A 22,517-nucleotide genomic window follows, 5' to 3' on the forward strand; every position below is an offset into this window, starting at 1 on the left:
CAACACCAGACATGTACTGTACATACAATCCAAGGAGCAGCCTTGTGTGGATGAAAACCGTTAACTGTGCTTTCTGTTTCTGGCACACATGAGACGAGACCATCTAAACAAAAGAAAGTGCCAAGGGGGGAAGATATGGAATCACAATGGGACAAATAAGCCATGTAGTGAAGTCAAGGACTTTACAGAAATGATTCATTAATTTAGAAAACAAATTGCCCATGGTATTGATTATGGTTACAACTTGAACCAGGTCATTCTAGTCTAGTGTGATTTCAGAATGCTTGGATGAGCCATGGTTTAATTGAGTCCAATTAACCCACAATCTTGCTATCCAATGAGCCAGTGGCTCCCACTTCTCAGACTGGCGTACATGCCACGTAATACAGCACCCCCAGGGTGGGTAAACAAAGGTTACATGGGGTTGGACTCACTGGAGTATAAGCGTGATCAGATGGGTTCATTAGATTAAAGATGACCATTGCCTTTGGCAGCATTCCCAAACCCAAGTCTAAAAGTACCCCTCATGATAACTAGACAACAATCCATCTGTTCATTTCCCTACAAACTGCAAAACAAAGGTGATATCCAAAAAGTGGTTAACATACACCTTAAAACAGACTCAGCATATGACATTGCCATGAACAGAAAATATGCAACACAAGACTGAACTCCCCAGAAATGTAGGTCCATGTGCGCTTCACGCTGCTGCAATGTGATCACTGCTGGACCAAAACAGCAGAGATGTGTAGCCTCTTGATTCCCCCAGTTGTTGTGAAAAACATCCCGATTTACTTTGTTTATCGCTGACTACCTTCACACATGATTTAACAAATCAGTTGGAAAGATAACCCACTATGGCCAGGGGTACTTAGACTAGGAAAACCATCTTAATACTGCTCTGCTCCGGTGTTGACAATTTCTACCCTCATGCCAACCCCTCAAATTCTCCCCCACAAAACCATACTTTTACAACTCCCCCCTCTCCTGACCCAGGCTGGGTGGTGGGTCTACAGTGGGGACGTGGAGTATCCAGTGGCGGGTACATCCTGTCCCATGACATGGTGGAGGACCTGGTGGTCCCAGCCCACGGTGGTCAGTGTGTCAGAACCGCCAGGGGCCCAGCAGACACCCCGAACAAAGTCCTGGTGCCTCTTGTCTCTCAACCTGGAGGGGAGCAGTAGAGCCACATGTTGGAGAGATTGGGTACAAATACATTATTTTCACAATTTTATTGCATAGCTCGAGTTAACAAGCCAAAAGGATGAACTAGGAAGCAATTGTAAACAGCCCATACATAGACACTTACATTTCCTTAAGCTCGGAGTTCATCACAGCAACAGTGCAGTCATCACTGATTGAGGCAAGCAAGGGGGCACTGTGTTGGAAGGTAAGAGATCATTGTGTTAGTTTAGTCTGACAAACCATTGACTGCTGTAGATGTGTGAGTTGGTGTTTACCTGTGTGATGAGAAGGCTAGGCCGCAGACCCTGCGGCTGTGGGTGCTCTGTGTCTGGCCAGGCTCTGTTCCCTGAAAGTCCTTCAGAGTCACTCGTCCCAGCTCATCGCCTAAATCAACACAAACACCATTATCAACAAACATATCATTAAAGCCTGGCAGATCAATCATTGAGAACAATGTGCTTGGACCACTATGCATCATGGGAAATGTAGCACTGGTCCTTACCGTAGGCGATTGTGGTCCTGCGGTGGGGATGCCAGGCTACTGATGTAGGACAACAGCTGGGCTCTACGTCTGAGACAAGATAAAATCTCCAAAGTCAGCTGGGAAATCACCAACATGCACTGGACAACATGGTTGGACACACCTGACCATGTACATGTTTTTGATTTCCACTATTTACATGTATTGCATGTGCACTTTGAACACAACGAATGGGTAATTGGTGTGCTGCAGAAGTCTAGATACCTTTGAAGTGGATATTTATTTTTAAAAAACACAGAATTGTCCCAACACACAATTATTGAAATTACTAGGGTCGCTAGAAAAGTTTGCTTAATACATTTGGAAAATTAAACCATATTTTCCAAACAATCCTGTTTTTCAACAACATGTTGTTCTGAGTTCCTACTGCAGTGACCCGACCTGCATTTATCACAATTCATAAGATTGTGCTACTCAAGGATATACACTTCGACAACAGAATCCAAGGCTACCTTAAAAACCATGAACCACTGACAAGCCAAGATAAAATGTCACTGTCAATCCATTGGCAACAGAAGACTATGCATCTCGGCCCCGTGAAAATCCTGCTGCCTAGCTGACTGCAGTTCAGACTTGTTCTATTCACCTAATCTAGAGGCTGGTTTGGTGGGTTTCCTCCTGTCCCAAAGCAACAGACGACCATCCTGAGTGAAGGGGAATGGAGAGAGACATCAATGAGAGGAGACCGTGCATTAACACGTTTCATACAGTTACAAGGTTCTCCTTTCAGTAAGTTACAACCTACTGTATCTAGCTTCATATCACACAATAGAAAAGCCACATTCCAAACTGAACCAATTAAAACAGACAACCCTCTAATTAGTCTTGGCTCTTACCTGGCCACATGAGAGGAAGAGGGAGTCATCGGATGGATTGCAGGACACACAAGTGACTGGCTTCGAGTGAGCTGTGGAACAGGTGACCGATCCAGTTAAATAAATACACAAGCTATAGAAACATGAGAAACTGCCACTGACATGTTCACCAGTTAAGACATAGTGCAGCTCAAAATACAGAGATGAGGTATAGTTTCCTTACCATTATATGTGCTGACCACTTCCCCCTGAATAAGGTCCCAGACTTTGATTCTGCAGCAGGTAGAAAAGAGAAAGAACCGAGCAAGACTTAGGCCTATGACAGCATTAAAATGATATCTTCACCAGGAAATGCAAACCAAGCTACAACACTCCCATTACCTGCAGCTGTCAAAATAGACTCACAGCCAGGCCAGTTACACTGAGGGCCTAGGTCTGTCATACCATTAATCCAAAATTTGCATGAGACCAGAGTATGTGAGCGGAGTTGAGCGGTCTGATCCCACTCATCACTCAAGGAGCGTTGCTTGCACACCGCTCAGGTGCTCCACCTTTCCAACCACTCCTCGCTCACAAGGAAAACAAATTCGCTCCGTTCATTAAAATCACAATTGAACCAACACCAATTTATTTTTTTACTACTTGGACCTACCATTTAGTTTTTAAGTATTGAACCCAAACCATATGATTAATGAAAAGTATTTTAATAAACATGAAAAGGTGAATGTAAGAAGCACTCATTTAAAATAGGATACATGTCATTAAACAGAAAATAAATACTAAATATGTCAGGAGCCAGACAGAGAGCCCAAGGAACAAACTAATTTAGGCTATATTTTCATTATTTCAAGGCTATAGACTACAAAGAAATAAATTGTGAAGCATTTGAGTGTGACACAATAGGCTGGTAGGGACAAAGTGCTCAGCATTTAAACATTTTGTTGTATTAAATCATTAGTCTATAAACGGCACATATAGGCTGTGACTGACTTAAAATGAAAAAAAAATTAAACAAAAAAAGTCTCATTTTTAGAAACACGAGTTTGGCCAGTCTGGGGCTTCAGGCTCACGCGATGGTGTCTGGAGAGCCGGCCAGCAGCGGAGAATATCCTCTCCACACTTGCAATGCCACTGGAGACACTAAAGGCCAGCATCTCTGAGTCACGGTTGTGGGCGGAGCAGTTGCAGTACCAGGCGGTGATACAGCCCGACAGGATGCTCTCGATTGTGCATCTGTAGAAGTTTGTGAGTGCTTTTGGTGACAAGCCAAATTTCTTCAGCCTCCTGAGGTTGAAGAGGCGCCTTCTTCACCACGCTGTCTGTGTGGGTGGACCAATTCAGTTTGTGATGTGTACGCCAAGGAACTTAACTTACTACCCTCTCCACTACTGTCCCGTCGATGTGGATAGGGGGGTGCTCCCTCAGCTGTTTCCTGAAGCTGAAGTTTCCTCCACAATCATCTCCTTTGTTTTGACGTTGAGTGTGAGGTTATTTTCCTGACACCACACTCCGAGGGCCCTCGCCTCCTCCCTGTAGGCCATCTCGTCGTTGTTGGTAATCAAGCCTACCACTGTAGTGTCGTCCGCAAACTTGTTGATTGAGTTGGAGGCGTGCATGCCCAGTGTTGAGGATCAGCGGGGTGGAGATGTTGTTACCTACCCCCACCCCCACCTAATATATTGTATTATATTCTACTGTATTTTAGTCAATGGCACTCCGACATCGCTTGTCCTAATATTTATATATATTTTACTTTAGATGTGTGTATTGTTATGAAATGTTATGATATTACTGCACTGTTGGAACAAGTATTTCACTACACCCGCAATTACATCTGCTAAATATACGTATGTGACCATTAAAATTTGATTTATTAGTTAGACACCATCACTGCACTCCCTCTTGCGCTTGGTCCTCATCTTTGTAACTCACCTTGATTTTGCACCCATGTTTTATCCGTTTCTTTGTGAAAATATTAAGTGAACTCCATGTTAGTAGCTAAAGCAAGGGGCTACCGCAGCACAAGTAAACTACAAATGCATGCTTGGTCAGGAAAGCCCTGAGCTTGTGACGTGAGCTCTTACTGGATTGAAATTACAAGTGGGCGAGAAGGCCAACGCTCCAGCCTTCGGGAATATCGCATAACGCTTCAGTCAAATTGGTCACACTCCGCTCCTCGCTCACATACTCTGAATGAGACACAAATAGAGACTGCCCCCTACTGACCGGTTGTCCATACTGCCGCTGATGGCGTGGCTTGACCCAGCAGGGCTCACGCTGGTAACGATGTGATCATGCTCGAGTTTGGCAAACCGATTCACCAGCAGACTCTCATCCTCTGCTAGCTCCCACAGCTCAACAGCACCTACAACACCAGTCAAACCACATTGCATCCACACTTTTGTATAGCTCGCAAATAATCTAGATGATATCGGCCTGAATTAAATGTAATCATTGTACTTTTAACAACTATATTTCCCTCACTTTAGACCAGCCTTATTTACAGCAGAATATGATATGCATTTAGTAATGATTACTGTCATGCCTACTTACCAGAGTCAGATGCAACTAGGATACCCCTCTCCGAAACCCACTTTGCCTCTGTGATGCCTGCCTCTGTCTGGACACCAGCCTTGCAGAAGCCCTCGTTGGGAGACTGCTTGGGATCACAGTAGACCCAGATGGAGCCCTGCCAACACCTGCCTGTCAGACTGGAGGCCCCCAGCAACAGGGTGCCATCTATGGGAAGAAAATAGAAAAATGTCAATAGCTGAATCATATGGTGTCTTGTGCCTGTGCTGAAGTGCCATAGGATAGGGTGGCAGGTTATTTAGCATAGCTAGCAAGCTATAATTGTTAGCTTATGTCCAACGGTAGCTAGCTTGCAATATGATAACGTTAGAGGAACTAGTAACGCACCATTGAAGCGCGTTGAGGTTGTTATGAAAAGCGCTATAGAAATATAAATTATCATTCTCTTCGAAATAACAAGTTAGCTACAGTAGCTTACTAGCTACAGTACATTTTACCTTAGAACAAACATGCTTTTACTGTGTGTTTTTGCTGTTAATTATGTAAATTCGATAGGTTATGACTTTTGTCTTAGTGGCTGATTTACATGTCCACAATATAACACTTTATTCTGCGACAACACAACGTGCTGTGCCGGTAGTTAGCTAGCCCTTTCTAATAGCCATGTGTCTGGAAGCTAACTACCACACAAGGCTGCATCACACACTAGCTGTGACTTTGCTTACCTCCCCTGTACTGCGCCGAGTCCAAATGCTTCTCCATACACGCGGGGGCATTTGGTGGTATGTTCCATCCGTTTGCCTTTATCATATTGGCATTTACTGTACTTTTCATCCAGGCAACACTGATTCACTCAAGCTAGAGCTTGCAATACAAATACTATTTATTTGTACAATAAATGTAAGCTAGCTATTCGAGAAACGACGGACGAAGAAACTCCTTGATTTAGGTTTACGTTCTAGTAGTCCATCGTTTACGCCAGAATGAATGAACTTTCAAACAGCCAAAGAACTCCATCGTGTACGTTCCCCAATTATCGTCAATGGGCCGCGCGATGCATTCTGGGCGATTCTGGACAAGAACACTCCCCCAAGGAGTCAATTGAACGATTGCTCAAAAACACAACATTAAATCAAATCAAATCAAATTTTATTTGTCACATACACATGGTTAGCAGATGTTAATGCGAGTGTAGCAAAATGCTTTTGCTTCTAGTTCCAACAATGCAGTAATAACCAACGAGTAATCTAACCTAACAATTTCACAACAACTACCTTATACACACAAGTGTAAAGGGATGAAGAATATGTACATAAAAATATATGAATGAGTGATGGTACAGAACGGCATAGGCAAGGTGCAGTAGATGGTATAGAGTACAGTATATACATATGATATGAGTAATGTAGGGTATGTAAACATATAAAAGTGGCATTGTTTAAAATGGCTAGTGATACATGTATTACATAAAGATGGCAAGATGCAGTAGATGGTATAGAGTACAGTATATACATATGAGATGAGTAATATAGGGTATGTAAACATTATATTAAGTGGTATTGTTTAAAGTGTCTAGTGGAAAGAAAATTTACATACATTTTTCCATTATTAAAGTGGCTGGAGTTGAGTCAGTATGTTGGCAGCAGCCACTCAATGTTAGTGGTTTAACATTACCATTATTTTCAGAGATGTGAGATAATTAACTTGTTCTCTATAGTATAGTATAGCTTTCAACTCGTGACATACCGTACTTCAAGGAAATAGGCTGGTTTCTCGACTCATACCCTGACTTTTAAAAAGGGATTACGTGACAATTAGCTAGTTTAGCAACCGCGTGACGCACATGACAACGTGAACGCAATTGGTCGACAATCTGCTGGGCAGAGCATTATACGTTTCTCCAATTCATTTCCAGCTGGGATTCTTATCCCATCCTTTTCTACCTTTTAATGGGGTGATTGTAGTCGAATCGGGTGTTTTCTAATACTGACATAGTGAGATTGTAGACTCCTACATTTATACCACAGATTATCCATTATATTGACCAGATACTGAAGTGGCCGCTTTAGGGATGAGAAGAGAAGTCTTAAAATGGAAGGCAGTCGGAAGGAGGCAAGATCAAGTGGGACCATTATAGCCAATGAGAAGGTAGATAGGTGTGTGGACAAAAGGCACAACTCAGCTGTAAAGTGTTTTTTTCTCCAAAGCTGCCGGGATGTCACGTGTTGTACTTTACATTAGTAGACTTGTAACAACCGAAGCATTACGAAACTTATATTCGATCAAATATGCCATTCAATTTAATGTTAACCAAATTCGAAACTCATTGACTTCTATACTCCTTGCTCGGTGAGCGAAAAAAATACAAAACTCCACCTGCTGGAGAAGAGAGATTTGGGGCGCATTTACACGGTCATGGCTAGGATGGATCATGCTTTTTTTGGGGGGGGGGAGTTAAGGTTAGGGACATAGTTAGGATTAGCTAAAATCCCCCAAAATTAAAATTGCCGTTATTTTGACCAAATTTTTTTTTTCATTTTAGCCAGGGTTGTACAATATTTGTATAACTAATCCAAGATAGAGCAGAGCCTGTCGTTTCCAATGGGAGCAAATTAATCATAGTGGGCAGAATAAGCAAGGAGGTGGGCGGAGGCTAGGCTGAGCTAATGACATCCTATTTGCACGTTCTAGAATTTATTTGCACATTTCCGTTGGGGAATGCTTACTTCTGAAGTGCACGTGTGCAACAACTAAATTAGCCCTTGCACTCCTAAACTTTGGCAGTCTTTACAGATTCTAGTTTTGGAATACAGAAAACTGTATGGAGATCAAATGTTTAATCGATGAGAAATTGTGCAGAATGTCGGCCAAAATCCATTTCGCTTCTCACACTGCCAGCCACTGGGCTTCCTCTCATCACCATATTTGGTAGAGTGTAAACACCAAACGGATGCTTCACATTTATATATCCTGTGAAAATTCTGTGGGGTTATCCCTCTCACTTCTCCTCTTCCTCTGTTTATACAACTGAGGTACAAGGGCTGCAGTCCAAGCACTTTATTTGAATCTCCTCAGCCCTTACACTAGCCACTTTGGGGGAATCCCTGTTGCAACCAGATGCAGTTTGATTGCCATCTTAAGTGCCAGTCCAATTCACTACCGTTGCCCCCTTGGCCCCCGATTTCATTTGAGGCAGTGAGTGAAGAACTTTGCTCACTTGTGGGGTTGATATGACCTACAATTCAATGCAAACTGTAGTCACGTGTCATTCTATTTTATGTTTTACCTTTATTTAACTACGCAACTGAGTTAAATTCTTATTTACAATGACAGCCTACCCCGGCCAAACGCTCCCCTAACCCAGACGACACTGGGCCAATTGTTCGCCACCCTATGGTACTCCCAATCACGGCCGATTGTGATACAGCCCGGGATTGAACCAGGGTCTGCAGTGACACCTCTAGCACTGCGATTCAGTGCCTTAGACCGCTGCGCCACTCGGGAAGCCTTCTCATACTCTGGTGGCCACGAAGTGTCAAATTTAAATCAACATTTCGGCATGTCAGTCAAAATTATGACGCTAGCTTGCTTAAAAATATACAGTACCAGTCAGAAGTTTGGACACACCTACTCATTCAAGGGTTATTTATTCATTTTTACTATTTTCTACATTTTAGATTACTAGTGAAGACATCAACTACGAAACATTTACATTACATTTACATTTAAGTCATTTAGCAGACGCTCTTATCCAGAGCGACTTACAAATTGGTGCATTCACCTTATGATATCCAGTGGAACAACCACTTTACAATAGTGCATCTAACTCTTTTAAGGGGGGGGGTTAGAAGGATTACTTTATCCTATCCTAGGTATTCCTTAAAGAGGTGGGGTTTCAGGTGTCTCCGGAAGGTGGTGATTGACTCCGCTGACCTGGCGTCGGCGTCGTGAGGGAGTTTGTTCCACCATTGGGGTGCCAGAGCAGCGAACAGTTTTGACTGGGCTGAGCGGAACTGTACTTCCTCAGAGGTAGGGAGGCGAGCAGCGCAGAGGTGGATGACGCAGTGCCCTTGTTTGGGTGTAGGCCTGATCAGAGCCTGAAGGTACGGAGGTGCCCTCTCCCTCACAGCTCCGTAGGCAAGCACCATGGTCTTGTAGCGGATGCGAGCTTCAACGGAAGCCAGTGGAGAGAGCGGAGGAGCGGGTGACGTGAGAGAGAACTTGGGAAAGTTGAACACCAGACGGGCTGCGGCGTTCTGGATGAGCTGTAGGGGTTTAATGGCACAGGCAGGGAGCCCAGCCAACAGCGAGTTGCAGTAATCCAGACGGGAGATGACAAGTGCCTGGATTTAGGACCTGCGCGCTTCCTGCGTGAGGCAGGGTCGTACTCTGCGAATGTTGTAGAGCATGAACCTACAGGAACGGGTCACCGCCTTGATGTTAGTTTGAGAACGACAGGGTGTTGTCCAGGATCACGCCAAGGTTCTTAGCACATCTGGAGGGAGGACACAATGGAGTTGTCAACCGATGGCGAGATCATGGAACGGGCAGTCCTTTCCCCGGGAGGAAGAGCAGCTCCGTCTTGCGAGGTTCAGCTTGAGGTGGTGATCCGTCATCCACACTGATATGTCTGCCAGACATGCAGATGCGATTCACCACCTGGTTATCAGAGGGGGAAAGGAGAAGATATAATTGTGTGTCGTCTGCATAGCAATGATAGGAGAGACCATGTGAGGATATGACAGAGCCAAGTGACTTGGTGTATAGCGAGGAATAGGAGAGGGCCTAGAACAGAGCCCTGGGGACACCAGTGGTGAGAGCACGTGGATGCAGAGACAGATTCTCGCACACGCCACCTGGTAGGGCGACCTGTCAGGTAGGACGCAATCCAAGCGTGGGCCGCGCCGGAGATGCCCAGCTCGGAGAGGTGGGAGGAGGAGGATCTGATGGTTCACAGTATCAAAGGCAGCCGATAGTCTAGAAGGATGAGAGCAGAGAGAGGAGTTAGCTTTAGCAGTGCGGAGCGCCTCCGTGACACAGAGAAGAGCAGTCTCAGTTGAATGACTAGTCTTGAAACCTGACTGATTTGATCAAGAAGGTCATTCTGAGAGAGATAGCAGGAGAGAGCTGGCCAAGGACGGCACGTTCAATAGTTTTGGAGAGAAAAGAAAGAAGGGAATACTGGTCTGTAGTTGTTGACATCGGAAGGGATCGAAGTGGAGTTTTTTTTAGAAGGGTGCAACTCTCACTCTCTTGAAGACGGGAAGGGACGTAGCCAGCGGTCAAGGATGGTTGATGAGCGAGGTGAGGTAAGGAGAGGTTCTCCGGAAATGGTCTGGAGAAGAGAGGAGGGGATAGGGTCAAGCGGGGGGTTGTTGGGCGGCCGGCCGTCACAAGACGCGAGATTTCATCTGGAGAGAGAGGGGAGAAAGAGGTCAAAGCACAGGGTAGGAACAACACACATGGAGTCATGTAGTGGGAGGGACTGGCCACCCCTCATAGCCTGGTTCCTCTCTAGGTTTCTTCCTAGGTTTTGGCCTTTCTAGGGAGTTTTTCCTAGCCACCGTGCTTCTACACCTGCATTGCTTGCTGTTTGGGTTTTAGGCTGGGTTTCTGTACAGCACTTTGAGATATCAGTTGATGTCAGAAGGGTTATATAAATAAATTTGATTTGATGTAGTAACCAAAAAAAGTGTTCAACACTTCAAAGTATATTTTATGTTTGAGATTCAAAGTAACCACCCTTTGCCTTGATGACAGCTTTGCACAGTCTTGGCATTCTGTCAACCAGCTTCATGAGGTAGTCACCTGGAATGTTTTTCCAACAATCTTGAAGGAGTTCCCACATATGCTGAGCAATTGTTGGCTGCTTTTCCTTCACCATCTCAATTGGGTTGAGGTCGGGGGGATGCAGAACTCCATCACCCCCCTTCTTGGTCAAATAGCCCTTCCACAGCCTGGAGGAGTGTTTTGGGTCATTGTCCTGTTGAAAAACAAATGATAGTGGGACTAAGTGCAAAACAGATGGGATGGCGTATCACTGCAGAATGCTGTGGTAGCAATGCTGGTTAAGTGTGCCTTGAATTCTAAATATATCACAGTGTCACCAGCAAAACGCCCCCACATCCATGCTTCTAGGTGGGAACCGAACATTTCGAGATCATCCATTCACCTACTCTGCGTCTCACAAAGACACGGCAGTTGGAACCAAAAATCAAACATTTGGACTCATCAGACCAAAGGACAGATTTCCACCGGGGTCTAATGTCCATTGCTTGTGTTTCTTGGCCCAAGCAAGTCTTCTTCTTCTTATTGGTGACCTTTAGATGTGATTTCTTTGCAGCAATTCGACCATGAAGGCCTGATTCACGCAGTCTCCTCTGAAAAGTTGATGTTGAGATGTGTCTGTTACTTGACCTCTGTGAAGCATTTATTTGGGCTGCAATCTGAGGTGCAGTTAATTGACGATTTCTGAGGCTGGTAACTAATGAACTTATCCTCTGCAGCAGAGGTAACTCTGGGCCTTCCTTTCCTGTGGCTGTCCTCATGAGAGCCAGCTTCATTTCACATTTACATTTTAGTCATTTAGCAGACGCTCTTATCCAGAGCGACTTACAGTAGAGTGCATACATTTTATTACATTTTTACATACTGAGACAAGGATATCCCTACCGGCCAAACCCTCCCTACCGGCCTAACCCGGACGACGCTATGCCAATTGTGCGTCGCCCCACGGATCTCCCGGTTGCGGCCGGCTGCGACAGAGCCTGGGCGCGAACCCAGCCCAGCCTGGGCGCGAACCCAGAGACTCTGGTGGCGCAGCTAGCACTGCGATGCAGTGCCCTAGACCACTGCGCCACCCGGGAGACTTCATACCGCTTGAAGAAACTTTCAAAGTTCTTGAGAATTTTCTGGATTGACTGACCTTCATGATGATGGACTGCCGTTTCTCTTTGCTTATTTGAGCTGTTCTTGCTATAATATGGACTTGGTCTTTTACCAAATAGGGCTATCTTCTGTATACCACCCCTACCATGTCACAACGCCACTGATTGGCTCAGACGCATTAAGGAAAGAAATTCCACCAATTAACTTAAGGCACACCTGTTAATTGAAATGGATTCCAGGTGACTACCTCATGAAGCTGGTTGAGAGAATGTCAAGAGTGTGCAAAGCTGTCATCAAGGCAAATGGTGGCTATTTGAAGAATCTCAAATATATTTTGATTTGTTTAACACTTTTTTGGTTACTACATGATTCCATATGTGTTGTCATAGTTTTGATGTCTTCACTATTATTCTACAATGTAGAAAATAGTAAAATAAAGAAAAACCCTGGAATGAGTAGGTGTGTCCAAACTTTTGACTGGTACTGTGTGTGTGTTTGTGTATAGATAGATAGATGAAATTAATTTGCGTTGGCAAATTGGCTTAGTCTCGTAGCTAGGAGCCTATCAAACATAGCTAGCTTCATGCACATATTTTTTGGAATTCTGAAATGTATTGGTATAAATGTCCAAACTAGCCAGTTATAACTGTAACTGTAGCTAGCTAGCTACCTGACAGGAGTGCTAGCTAGTTACGTTAGCTTGCTAGGTACTTAACAGCTTTAGGTTGGTTGTTTTTAAGCTCAATTTCAAGATTTCCACCAAGGACGTTGCATCTCCGATCATCACTCTCCCTCGCTTGGGCAAGGGACATTTAAGGTACACTCGGATGTGACGATGTAAAATGTAATTCAAGAGCTGAGGGTTTGGGGCCGAGGGATGTCTACTTTGAGTTTGGACTGTTGCCAAGGTTTACGTATACTGCACTTTTGAAACAGAAACCTGAAAGTGGACTGCATACTTCCACTTCCTGGCACCACACAGCTGAAGGTTTTGGTTGTCACAGCCACAAAGTCAAAATAGCTTTTTGGTCTTAATTTAAAAAAGTTAGGCATAAGGTTAGCAGTGTGGTTATAGTTAGGTTTAAGGCCCAGTGCAGTCAAACACACACACACACACACACACACACACACACACACACACACACACACACACACACANCACACACACACACACACACACACACTATGGAGGTTGGAAATTGTAATATCTTTTTCACAATATAATGCCCTTTTAGTGTAAGAGATGTTTGAAAAGGCAGCCTGAAATTTCAGCCGGTTGTGGTGGGATGGCGTTTTGGCACCAGGCGGTAAATTAGTTTAGACCAATAAGAAAGAGTTCCAAACATCTCTGCCAAGAACAGATAGTTTTCAGTTTTCCTCTCCCCACAAAGACCACTCCCTGACAGTCTTAGCTAAATTCTTGCTTGCAAAATTGGTCTTTGCTAAGAAGGTATTTTTGTTTCTGCTTGACCATTTTAATTGAAAAACAATCACAGTAAGGTACTTAATTGTTCCTCCGAAATTATTTGATATCAAGATAAAAACAGCTGCATTGGACCTTTTTAAATCAGATTTGAATAAATAATAGAAATAGGCGGGTTTAGCCATAATTATGACTTTGTGGCTGTGGTAACTAGTGACGACAGGCGGTTTTAGCCATAGACTGTTTTAGCCTGTACGTTGGGACTGTTTTATGGTAGTTTTAAAATTGTTTTATTTTTGATCTGTGGATTTGAACAAAATGGAAAATATACTTGTCTTTCGTTCACTTTTACCTTAGATCAACCAATTAACAGTTCATGCAGAATTTGTTTTCAGTAACTCTAAATCCCCATCATGAAGAACCCAAGCAGACTGGTGTAAGCCCCATCTTCACCTGGTTAGGCTTCAGTGGTCCCCAACTGTGAAGCCTGTTGACTCTGAAGCTGTTGGATCTTAATATTCATCCCCTCAATTACAGCTAGAAGACAGAACAAAAAACACAGATAGGAAGGGATGAGCAAAATAAACTACAAGTGAAGTTCTATTGCATTTAAGTGAAATACTTGTATTACAAATATGACAAACATTTGTATTTGTGTGTGTTACCTTGTTTCATGCCATGTTTCTCCTGCAGAGCCGGTTGAACCTTCTCTATCTGCTTGGTGAGGAACTCTATTTTGCGCTTGAAAAACTCTTTTGTGCCATCAACATTCTGCAGAGATATTTCAAATGAGGCTTACAAACTCATATTATACAGACAGATTTCCAAATAATTGTACTAACAAGCAAATACATGTATATGGAACAGCAGAGTTTAACAAAATATAGTCAAATGACTCCTGGGTTCCCTGATCAAAACAAAAAGTTGAAAAAAACAAGTGAAACTTGTAGGAACAATCTTTCAGAATGTGTCTTGTTTTCCTTTTTCCATTGCTACAGTGTGCCTCCATGAACACGACCCTGATAAAAGCAAAGGATTGGGTCATGTCAGCGTACACGAAATTAGAAGATATTATTGCTCCGGCTGGGCAAGGTTAAAATAAAAAAATCTAAATTGGGACTGGAAAACAGATTACTTACCCAAAGTGAACTTATGCGTCAACTGTACAATGAAGGGTATTAGCAATTTGTTATCAATTACTTTTCTGCCCACCTTTTCAACGTAGTATCCTGTCCCCACATCCACTAAGACATGTTCCACGTCATTAAGTGTTCCAGGGATGTACATCTAATAGCAAGTGATGTTAAAAGGACAACAGAAAACTTCCAACAACACTATTAAGAAATGCATACTGAAGATATTGTAGCGAACTCGGGTCCAGTGACTGTCAAGCCAACACCTTAACCGTTACGCCAAGAGGTTCGAACCTCTTGACGAGGTATTATAGTTGTTGGGTTAAGGTCGCTACACTACCCCCTGTCTTACGAGAGAGTATGTCCCCACTATTCTCTATACTAAGTCCTTCACTTATACACGCGTCTCCGATTGCCTCACAGGCACCATCCCACTTCTGATACCAATGTAGCGAATTCGGGGGTAGCCCCGACCGGGATACCTCAACTGTTACACCAAAAGGTCTGAACCTTTTGACGAGGTCATTAGGTATTGGGTTAAGGTTGCTACAATATAAAATGGCAGAGAAGGCGCTGTGGACTCATTTTCATGTTTTAAATACTGTATTTAACAATGCACCTTCAATCAATCTCAAATTACAGTAATCAAGTGTGTTGAATATGAGAAAAATGTGTTTGCTTGTATGTTTGAAGACTAGGAGGCTTTCAGTAGGCAAAAGTTTAAAAATAAAATACATATATAGGCATCTCCGATCAGTAACATAAGGATACAGAGCTTGTGAGGGGCACCAGCAATTCTTTTCCTAAAAGAAAAAGGTAAAATGTAAATTATCAATTGAAGTGTCATACTTACAAACACCAATGTGGGGTGAGATCTTCATAAAAGATCATTTCAATACATTTATTTCAGTATCTGTAAAAGCTTCCATACAAAACAAAAACTGAACAAAACATAGAATGCATTAAGTGTAGTTCGAGCAGCTCACCTGCATTGTTTTTGTTGAGGACACTCAAACTGTCCTTAGCTTCTACATATTTCATCTGGACAACTTTGAGCTGACCTATAGAGGAGGTCAAAAACTCTGCCTCCTGCAAAAAAATGAAAGAATCAGGTGATGCAACTTAGACGGATACCAGACACATTAGCTGCGGTATTTTCATTCATGAGGTAAAGAACTAAGTTTACCTGGCCCAAATATATTGCATTGATTGCTTATATCAATATTGTGGGAATATATATATATATATATGAGTACTAGTCAAAAGTTTGGACACCTACTCATTCAAGGGTTTTTATTTATTTTTAGTATTTTTCGAATAATAGTGAAGACATCAAAACTATGAAACATGGAATCATGTAGTAACCAAACAAAACCAAACAAAAAAACACTTAAAAGTAGCCACCCTTTGCCTTGACGACAGCTTTGCACACACTTGGCATTCTCTCCACCAGCTTCATGAGTCATTTGGAATGTATTTCAATTAACGTGTGTGCCTTGTTAAAAGTTAATTTGTGGAATTTATTTCCTTCTTAATGCATTTGAGCCAATAAGTTGTGTTGTGACAAGGTAGGGGGGTATACAGAATATTTGGTAAAAGACCAAGTCCATATCTTGGCAAGAACAGCTCAAATAAGCAAAGAAACAACAGTCCATCATTACTTTAAGACATGGAGGTTAGTCAATCTGGAAAATTTCAAGAACTTTGAAAGTGCAGTCGCAAAAACTATCATGCGCTATGAAGAAATTGGCTCTCATGAAAGGAAGACCCAGAGTTACCTCTGCTGCAGAGGATGAGTTCATTAGAGTAACCAGCCTCACAAATTGCAGCCCAAATTCAAGGAACAGGCACATCTCAACATCAGCTGTCCAGAGGAGACTGTGTGAATCAGGCTTTCATGGTCGAATTGCTGCAAAGAACCACTACTAAAGGACACCAATAATAAGAAGAGACTTGCTTGGGCCAAGAAACACAAGCAATGGACATTAGAAAGCGGAAATCTGTTCTTTGGTCTAGAGTCCAAATTTTAGATTTTGGTTGCGACCTGTCTTTGTGAGACGCTGTGTGGGTGAATGGATGATCTCCGCATGTGTATTTCCCACCATAAAGAATGGAGGAAGTGTTATGGTGTGGGGGTGCTTTGCTGGTGACACCGTCTGTGATTTATTTAGAATTCAAGGCATACTTAACCAGCATGGCTACCACAACATTCTGCAGTGATACACCATGCCATCTGGTTTGGGCTTAGTGGGACTATCATTTGTTTTTCAACAGGACAATGACCCAACACACCTCCAGGCTGTGTAAGGGCTATTTGACCAAGGAGGAGAGTGATGGAGTGCTGCATCAGATGACCTGGCCTCCACAATCCCCCGACCGCAACCAATTTAAAAAAAAAATGTTATTTATTTCACCTCTATTTAGCCAGGCAGGCAAGTTGAGAACAAGTTCTCATTCACAACTGTGACCTGGCCAATAATAAAGCAAAGCAGTTCGACACATACTACAACAGAGTTACACATAAACAATAAATAAACAAAACATACAGTCAATAATACAGTTGAAGAAAATCTATATACAGTGTGTGCAAATGAGGTAAGAAAAGGGAGGTAAGGCAATAAATAGGCCATGGTGACGAAGTAATTACAATATACCAATTAGACACTGGAGTGATTGATGTGCAGAATATGAATGTGCAAGTAGATATACAGGGGTGCAAAGGAGACAGATAAATAAATAAATACAGTATGGGGATGAGGTAGTTGGTTGGGCTATTTACAGATGGGCTATGTACAGGTGCAGTTATCTGTGAGCTGCTCAGACAGCTGGTGCTTAACTTCTTTGGGACTGGGGGGCAGTATTGAGTAGCTTGGATAAAAAGGTGCCCAGAGTAAACTGCCTGCTACTCAGTCCTAAAAGCTAGAATATGCATATAATTAGTAGATTTGGATAGAGAACACTCCGAAGTTTCTAAAACAGTTTGAATGATGTCTGTGAGTATAACAGAACTCATATGGCAGGCAAAAACCAGAGAAAAATCCAACCAGGAAGTGGGAAATCTGAGGTTTGTAGTTTTTCAAGTCATTGCCTATCAAATATACAGTGTCTATGGGGTCATATTGCACTACCTACAGCTTCCACTAGATGTCAACAGTCTTTAGAACCTTGTTTGATGCTTCTACTGTGAAGGAGGGGGGAATAAGAGCTGACTGAGTCAGGGGTCTGGCAGAGTGCCACAAGCTCATTCTCGCGCACTTCTGTGAGAGTTAACTGCTTTCCATTGCATTTCTACAGACAAAGGAATTCTCCGGTTGAAATATTATTGAAGATTTATGATAAAAACATCCTAAAGATTGATTCTATACTTAATTTGACATGTTTCTACGAACTGTAATAGGACTTTTCGTCTGAACTATCGCCATTTTTGCTCGCGCCTCCTGAGTTTGGATTTGTGTACTAAACGTGCAAACAAAAAGGAGGTATTTGGACATAAATTATGGACTTTATCGAAACAAAACAAACATTTGTGGAACTGGGATTCCTGGGAGTGCATTCTGATGAAGATCATCAAAGGTAAGTGAATATTTATAATGCTATTTCTGACTTCTGTTGACTCCACAACATGGTGGGTATCTGTATGGCATGTTTTTGTGTCTGAGCGCCGTACTCAGATTATTGCATGGTGTGCTTTTTCCGCAAAGTTTTTGGGAAATCTGACACAGCGGTTGCATTAAGGAGAAATGTATCTATAATTCCATGCATAACAATTCTATCTTTTAGCAATGTTTATTATGAGTATTTCTGTAAATTGATGTGGCTCTCTGCAAAATCACCAGATGTTTTGGAGGCAAAACATTACTGAACATAATGCGCCAATGTAAACTAAGATTTTTGGAAATAAATATGAACTTTATCAAACAAAACATACATGTATTGTGTAACATGAAGTCCTATGAGTGTCATCTGATGAAGATCATCAAAGGTTAGTGATTCATTTTCTCTATTTCTGCTTTTTGTGACTCCTCTCTTTTGCTGGAAAAATGGCTGTGTTTTTCTGTGACTAGGTGCTGACCTAACATAATCGTTTGGTGTGCTTTCGTCGTAAAGTGAAATCGGACACTGTGGCTGGATTTACAACAAGTTTATCTTTAAAATGGTGTAAAATACTTGTATGTTTGAGGAATTTTAATTATGGGATTTCTGTTTTGAATTTGGCGCTCTGCAATTTCACTGGCTGTTGTTGAGGTGGGACGCTAGCGTCCCGAATATCCCAGAGAGGTTAAAGCTAGTAAGGGAGATATGAGTCTCCAGCTTCAGTGATTTTTGCAACTCATTCCAGTCATTGGCAGCAGAGAACTGGAAGGAAAGGCAGCCAAAGGAGGAATTGGCTTTGGGGGTGACTAGAGAGATATACCTGCTGGAGCTCGTGCTACGGGTGGGTGCTACTATGGTGACCAATGAGCTAAGATAAGGCGGGGCCTTACCTATCAGAGACTTGTAGATGACCTGAAGCCAGTGGGGTTGGCGACGAATATGAAGCGAGGGCCAGCCAACGAGAGCATACAGGTCGCAGTGGTGGGTAGTATATGGGGCTTTGGTGACAAAACGGATGGCACTGTGATAGACTGCATCCAATTTGTTGAGTAGAGTGTTTGTGGCTATTTTGTAAATGACATCGCCGAAGTCGAGTATCGGTAGGATGGTCAGTTTTACGAGGGTATGTTTGGCAGCATGAGTGAAGGATGCTTTGTTGCGAAATAAGAAGCCGATTCTAGATTTAATTTTGGATTGGAGATGTTTAATGTGAGTCTGGAAGGAGAGTTTACAGTCTAACCAGACACCTAGGTATTTGTAGTTAGAACCGTCCAGAGTAGTGATGCTGGGTGGGCAAGCAGGTGTTTAGTTTTACTTGCATTTAAGAGCAGTTGGAGGCCGCGGAAGGAGAGTTGTATGGCATTGAAGCTTGTCTGGAGGTTAGTTAACACAGTGTTCAAAGAAGGTCCAGAAGCATACAGAATGGTGTCGTCTGCGTAGAGGTGGATCAAGGAATCACCAGCAGCAAGAGCGACATCATTGATGTATACAGAGAAGAGAGTCGGCCCGAGAATTGAACCCTGTGGCACCCCCATAGAGACTGCCAGAGGTCCGGACAACAGGCCCTCCGATTTGACACACTGAACTCTATCAGAGAAGTAGTTGGTGAACCAGGCGAGGCAGTCATTTGAGAAACCAAGGCGGTTTAGTCTGCCGATAAGAATGTGGTGATTGACAGAGTCGAAAGCCTTGGCCAGGTCGATGAAAACGGCTACACCGTACTGTCTTTTATCGATGGCAGTTATGATACCGTTTAGGACCTTGAGAATGGCTGAGGTGCACCCATGACCAACTCTGAAACCAGATTGCATAGCAGAGAAGGTACGGTGGGATTCGAAATGGTCGGTAATCTGTTTGTTAACTTGGCTTTCGAAGACTTTAGAAAGGCAGGGTAGGATAGATATAGGTCTGTAGCAGTTTGGGTCTAGAGTGTCTCCCCCTTTGAACAGGGGGATGACCGCGGCAGCTTTCCAATCTTTGGGAATCTCAGACGATATGAAAGAGAGGTTGAACAAGCTAGTAATAGGGGTTGCAACAATTTCGGCAGATAATTTTAGAAAGAGAGGGTCCAGATTGTCTAGCCCGGCTGATTTGTAGGAGTCCAGATTTTGCAACTCTTTCAGAACATCAGCTATCTGGATTTGGGTGGAGGAGAAATGGTGGGGGCTTGGGCAGGTTGCTGTGGAGGGTGCTGGGCAGTTAACCGGGGTAGGGGTAGCAAGGTGGAAAGCATGGCCAGCCGTAGAGAAATGCTTATTGAAATTCTCAGTTATAGTGGATTTATCGGTAGTGACAGTGTTTCCTAGCCTCAGTGCAGTGGGCAGCTGGGAGGTGCTCTTATTCTCCATGGACTTTAGTGTCCCAGAACTTTTTTGAGTTTGTACTACAAGATGCACATTTCTGTTTGAAAAAGCTAGCCTTAGCTTTCCTAACTGCCTGTGTATATTGGTTCCTCACTTACCTGAAAAGTTGCATATCACGGGGGCTATTCGATGCTAATGCAGAACACCACAGGATGTTTTTGTGCTGGTCAAGGGCAGACAGGTCTGGAGTGAACCAAGGGCTATATCTATTCCTGGTTCAATTTTTTTTTTGAATGGAGCATGCTTATTTAAGATGGTGAGGAAGGCACTTCTAAAAAATAACCAGGCATCCTCTACTGACGGGATGAGGTCAATGTCATTCTAGGATACCCCGGCCAGGTCGATTAGAAAGGCCTGTTCACCGAAGTGTTTTAGGGAGCGTTTGACACCGAAGGGTGGTCGTTTGACCGCAGACCCATTACGGATGCAGGCAATGAGGCAGTGATCGCTGAGATCTTGGTTGAAAACAGCAGAGGTGTATTTAGAGGGCGAGTTAGTTAGGATGCTATCTATGAGAGTGCCCGTGTTTACGAATTTGGGGTTGTACCTGGTAAATTGATTGATAATTTGTGTGAGATTGAGGGCATCAAGCTTAGATTGAGAAGGTTTGGGATGAGTTGGACCACAGAGTGGAGGAAAAGCAGCCAAACAAGTGCTCAGCATATGTGAATACTCCTTCAAGACTTTTGGAAAAGCATTCCAGGTGAAGCTGGTTGAGAGAATGCCAAGCATGTGCAAATATGTCATCAAGGCAAAGGGTGGCTATTTGAAGAATCTGAAATATAAAATATATTTTGATTTGGTTAACACCTTTTTGGTTACTACATGATTCCATGTGTTATTTCATAGTTTTGATGTATTCACTATTATTCTACAAATGTAGAAAATAGTACAAATAAAGAAAAACCCTTGAATGAGTAGGTGTTCTAAAACTTGACAGGTAGTGTATATCTACATTTTGAACAGGATTATCTATTTTGGATGCAAAAAAAAAGAGCAGAGGGTCACATGAACTAGCAATTTAGAGGTTAGTTGGTTTGTTAACTACAGTAGTTGGCTACTGCCATCAAGTTGTTGTTTTATCAGATTTAGCCTGTTCCAGTTTGCAGAATGCATACAGGTATTTGAATATAAGCTAGCGCGTGGAAAAGGGAATCCGGTCAGAGTAGACGTTTAAAATGTAGGTGTACTGTAGACGCATGACCTGTTCGGAATTCCATGATTAGAACTCCATTATCAGAATACAAAAACTGCATAAACTGTCAAGTGTAGACACTGCCTCGTAACCATAATTGCATTCCAAACCCAATACAGCTCGGTGTAAACAAGCGTAGTGGTAGGATCTGAATCTTCTGCCAACCGGTAACGTAGATAGCTAACGTTAGTTACTCAGATGGCATGACTGGCTAATCAGCTGGGCTGGCACAAGCAACAGTAGAAAATAATGGCCCCAGAATGACTTCAACCGAGATTCAAGATCCCTCTGTTACCTGCTCAAATTGAGTCTTTAGTCCCTCCAACTGAGGAAGAGAAAGCTCTGTCAGATTTACCGCCATGTTGAAAATGTGAGACAAATCAGATTGACCCTTCTGACTAACGTATTTCCAGTTTGAGAAAACGCCCTTTTCATTGCGAAGGTGCAGAAGAAGTGATATACTGACCCCTACTGAGGGATATACTGCCCCCAATTCCTTTCTAGACCAAAGTGCAAGGATTGTTTGGCAAATATACTGCATTTTTATTGTCAAGCATTTATTAATACATTTATGTACACATTTCACTAGCATTCAAAAAGGAAAATCAAAGGATACAACATTGTTTACATTTAAGAAGGCAGCCTTAGCAGATAATACACACAAGCAAGTCTAAAATCACATCCTCCAATTCATGTTTTGGGGATCAGTGGCTTCGGATCAGTGGTGTTACTAAATTCATTAAACTTTGTGTGTTTGGGGATGTCCTTTCGCAGGTAGATGGGGAGTCTGTAGACCACAGGTGCTTGAGGCCTGGCGGGACAGGGCCATGCTTTTATTTAACTAGGCA

At 42.9% G+C, this 22,517-nt stretch overlaps 2 protein-coding genes across 2 annotated transcripts; both read right to left on the bottom strand.

The window, feature by feature from the left end:
* Positions 1-426: 426 nt before the first annotated feature.
* Positions 427-6,117, bottom strand: LOC112069238 (methylosome protein WDR77). The gene is made up of 10 exons (XM_024136532.2): positions 5,799-6,117; positions 5,095-5,280; positions 4,768-4,906; positions 2,765-2,814; positions 2,563-2,633; positions 2,313-2,370; positions 1,688-1,756; positions 1,461-1,569; positions 1,310-1,378; positions 427-1,167 (listed from the first exon to the last, which is right to left on the bottom strand). Exons 1-10 carry the CDS (start codon positions 5,905-5,907, stop codon positions 1,011-1,013), a joined length of 1,017 nt encoding a protein of 338 aa, XP_023992300.1. The 5' UTR covers positions 5,908-6,117; the 3' UTR covers positions 427-1,010.
* A 7,579-nt stretch (positions 6,118-13,696) lies between these two features.
* Positions 13,697-22,060, bottom strand: LOC112069246 (prefoldin subunit 5-like). The gene is made up of 6 exons (XM_024136543.2): positions 21,965-22,060; positions 15,504-15,606; positions 15,289-15,320; positions 14,597-14,671; positions 14,050-14,155; positions 13,697-13,921 (listed from the first exon to the last, which is right to left on the bottom strand). The coding sequence occupies exons 1-6, from the start codon at positions 22,028-22,030 to the stop codon at positions 13,842-13,844; spliced, it is 462 nt and encodes a 153-aa protein (XP_023992311.1). The 5' UTR covers positions 22,031-22,060; the 3' UTR covers positions 13,697-13,841.
* Positions 22,061-22,517: the final 457 nt, after the last annotated feature.

The sequence above is a fragment of the Salvelinus sp. IW2-2015 genome, unplaced genomic scaffold (assembly GCF_002910315.2).
Source record: "Salvelinus sp. IW2-2015 unplaced genomic scaffold, ASM291031v2 Un_scaffold944, whole genome shotgun sequence".
Lineage (NCBI taxonomy): Eukaryota > Metazoa > Chordata > Actinopteri > Salmoniformes > Salmonidae > Salvelinus > Salvelinus sp. IW2-2015.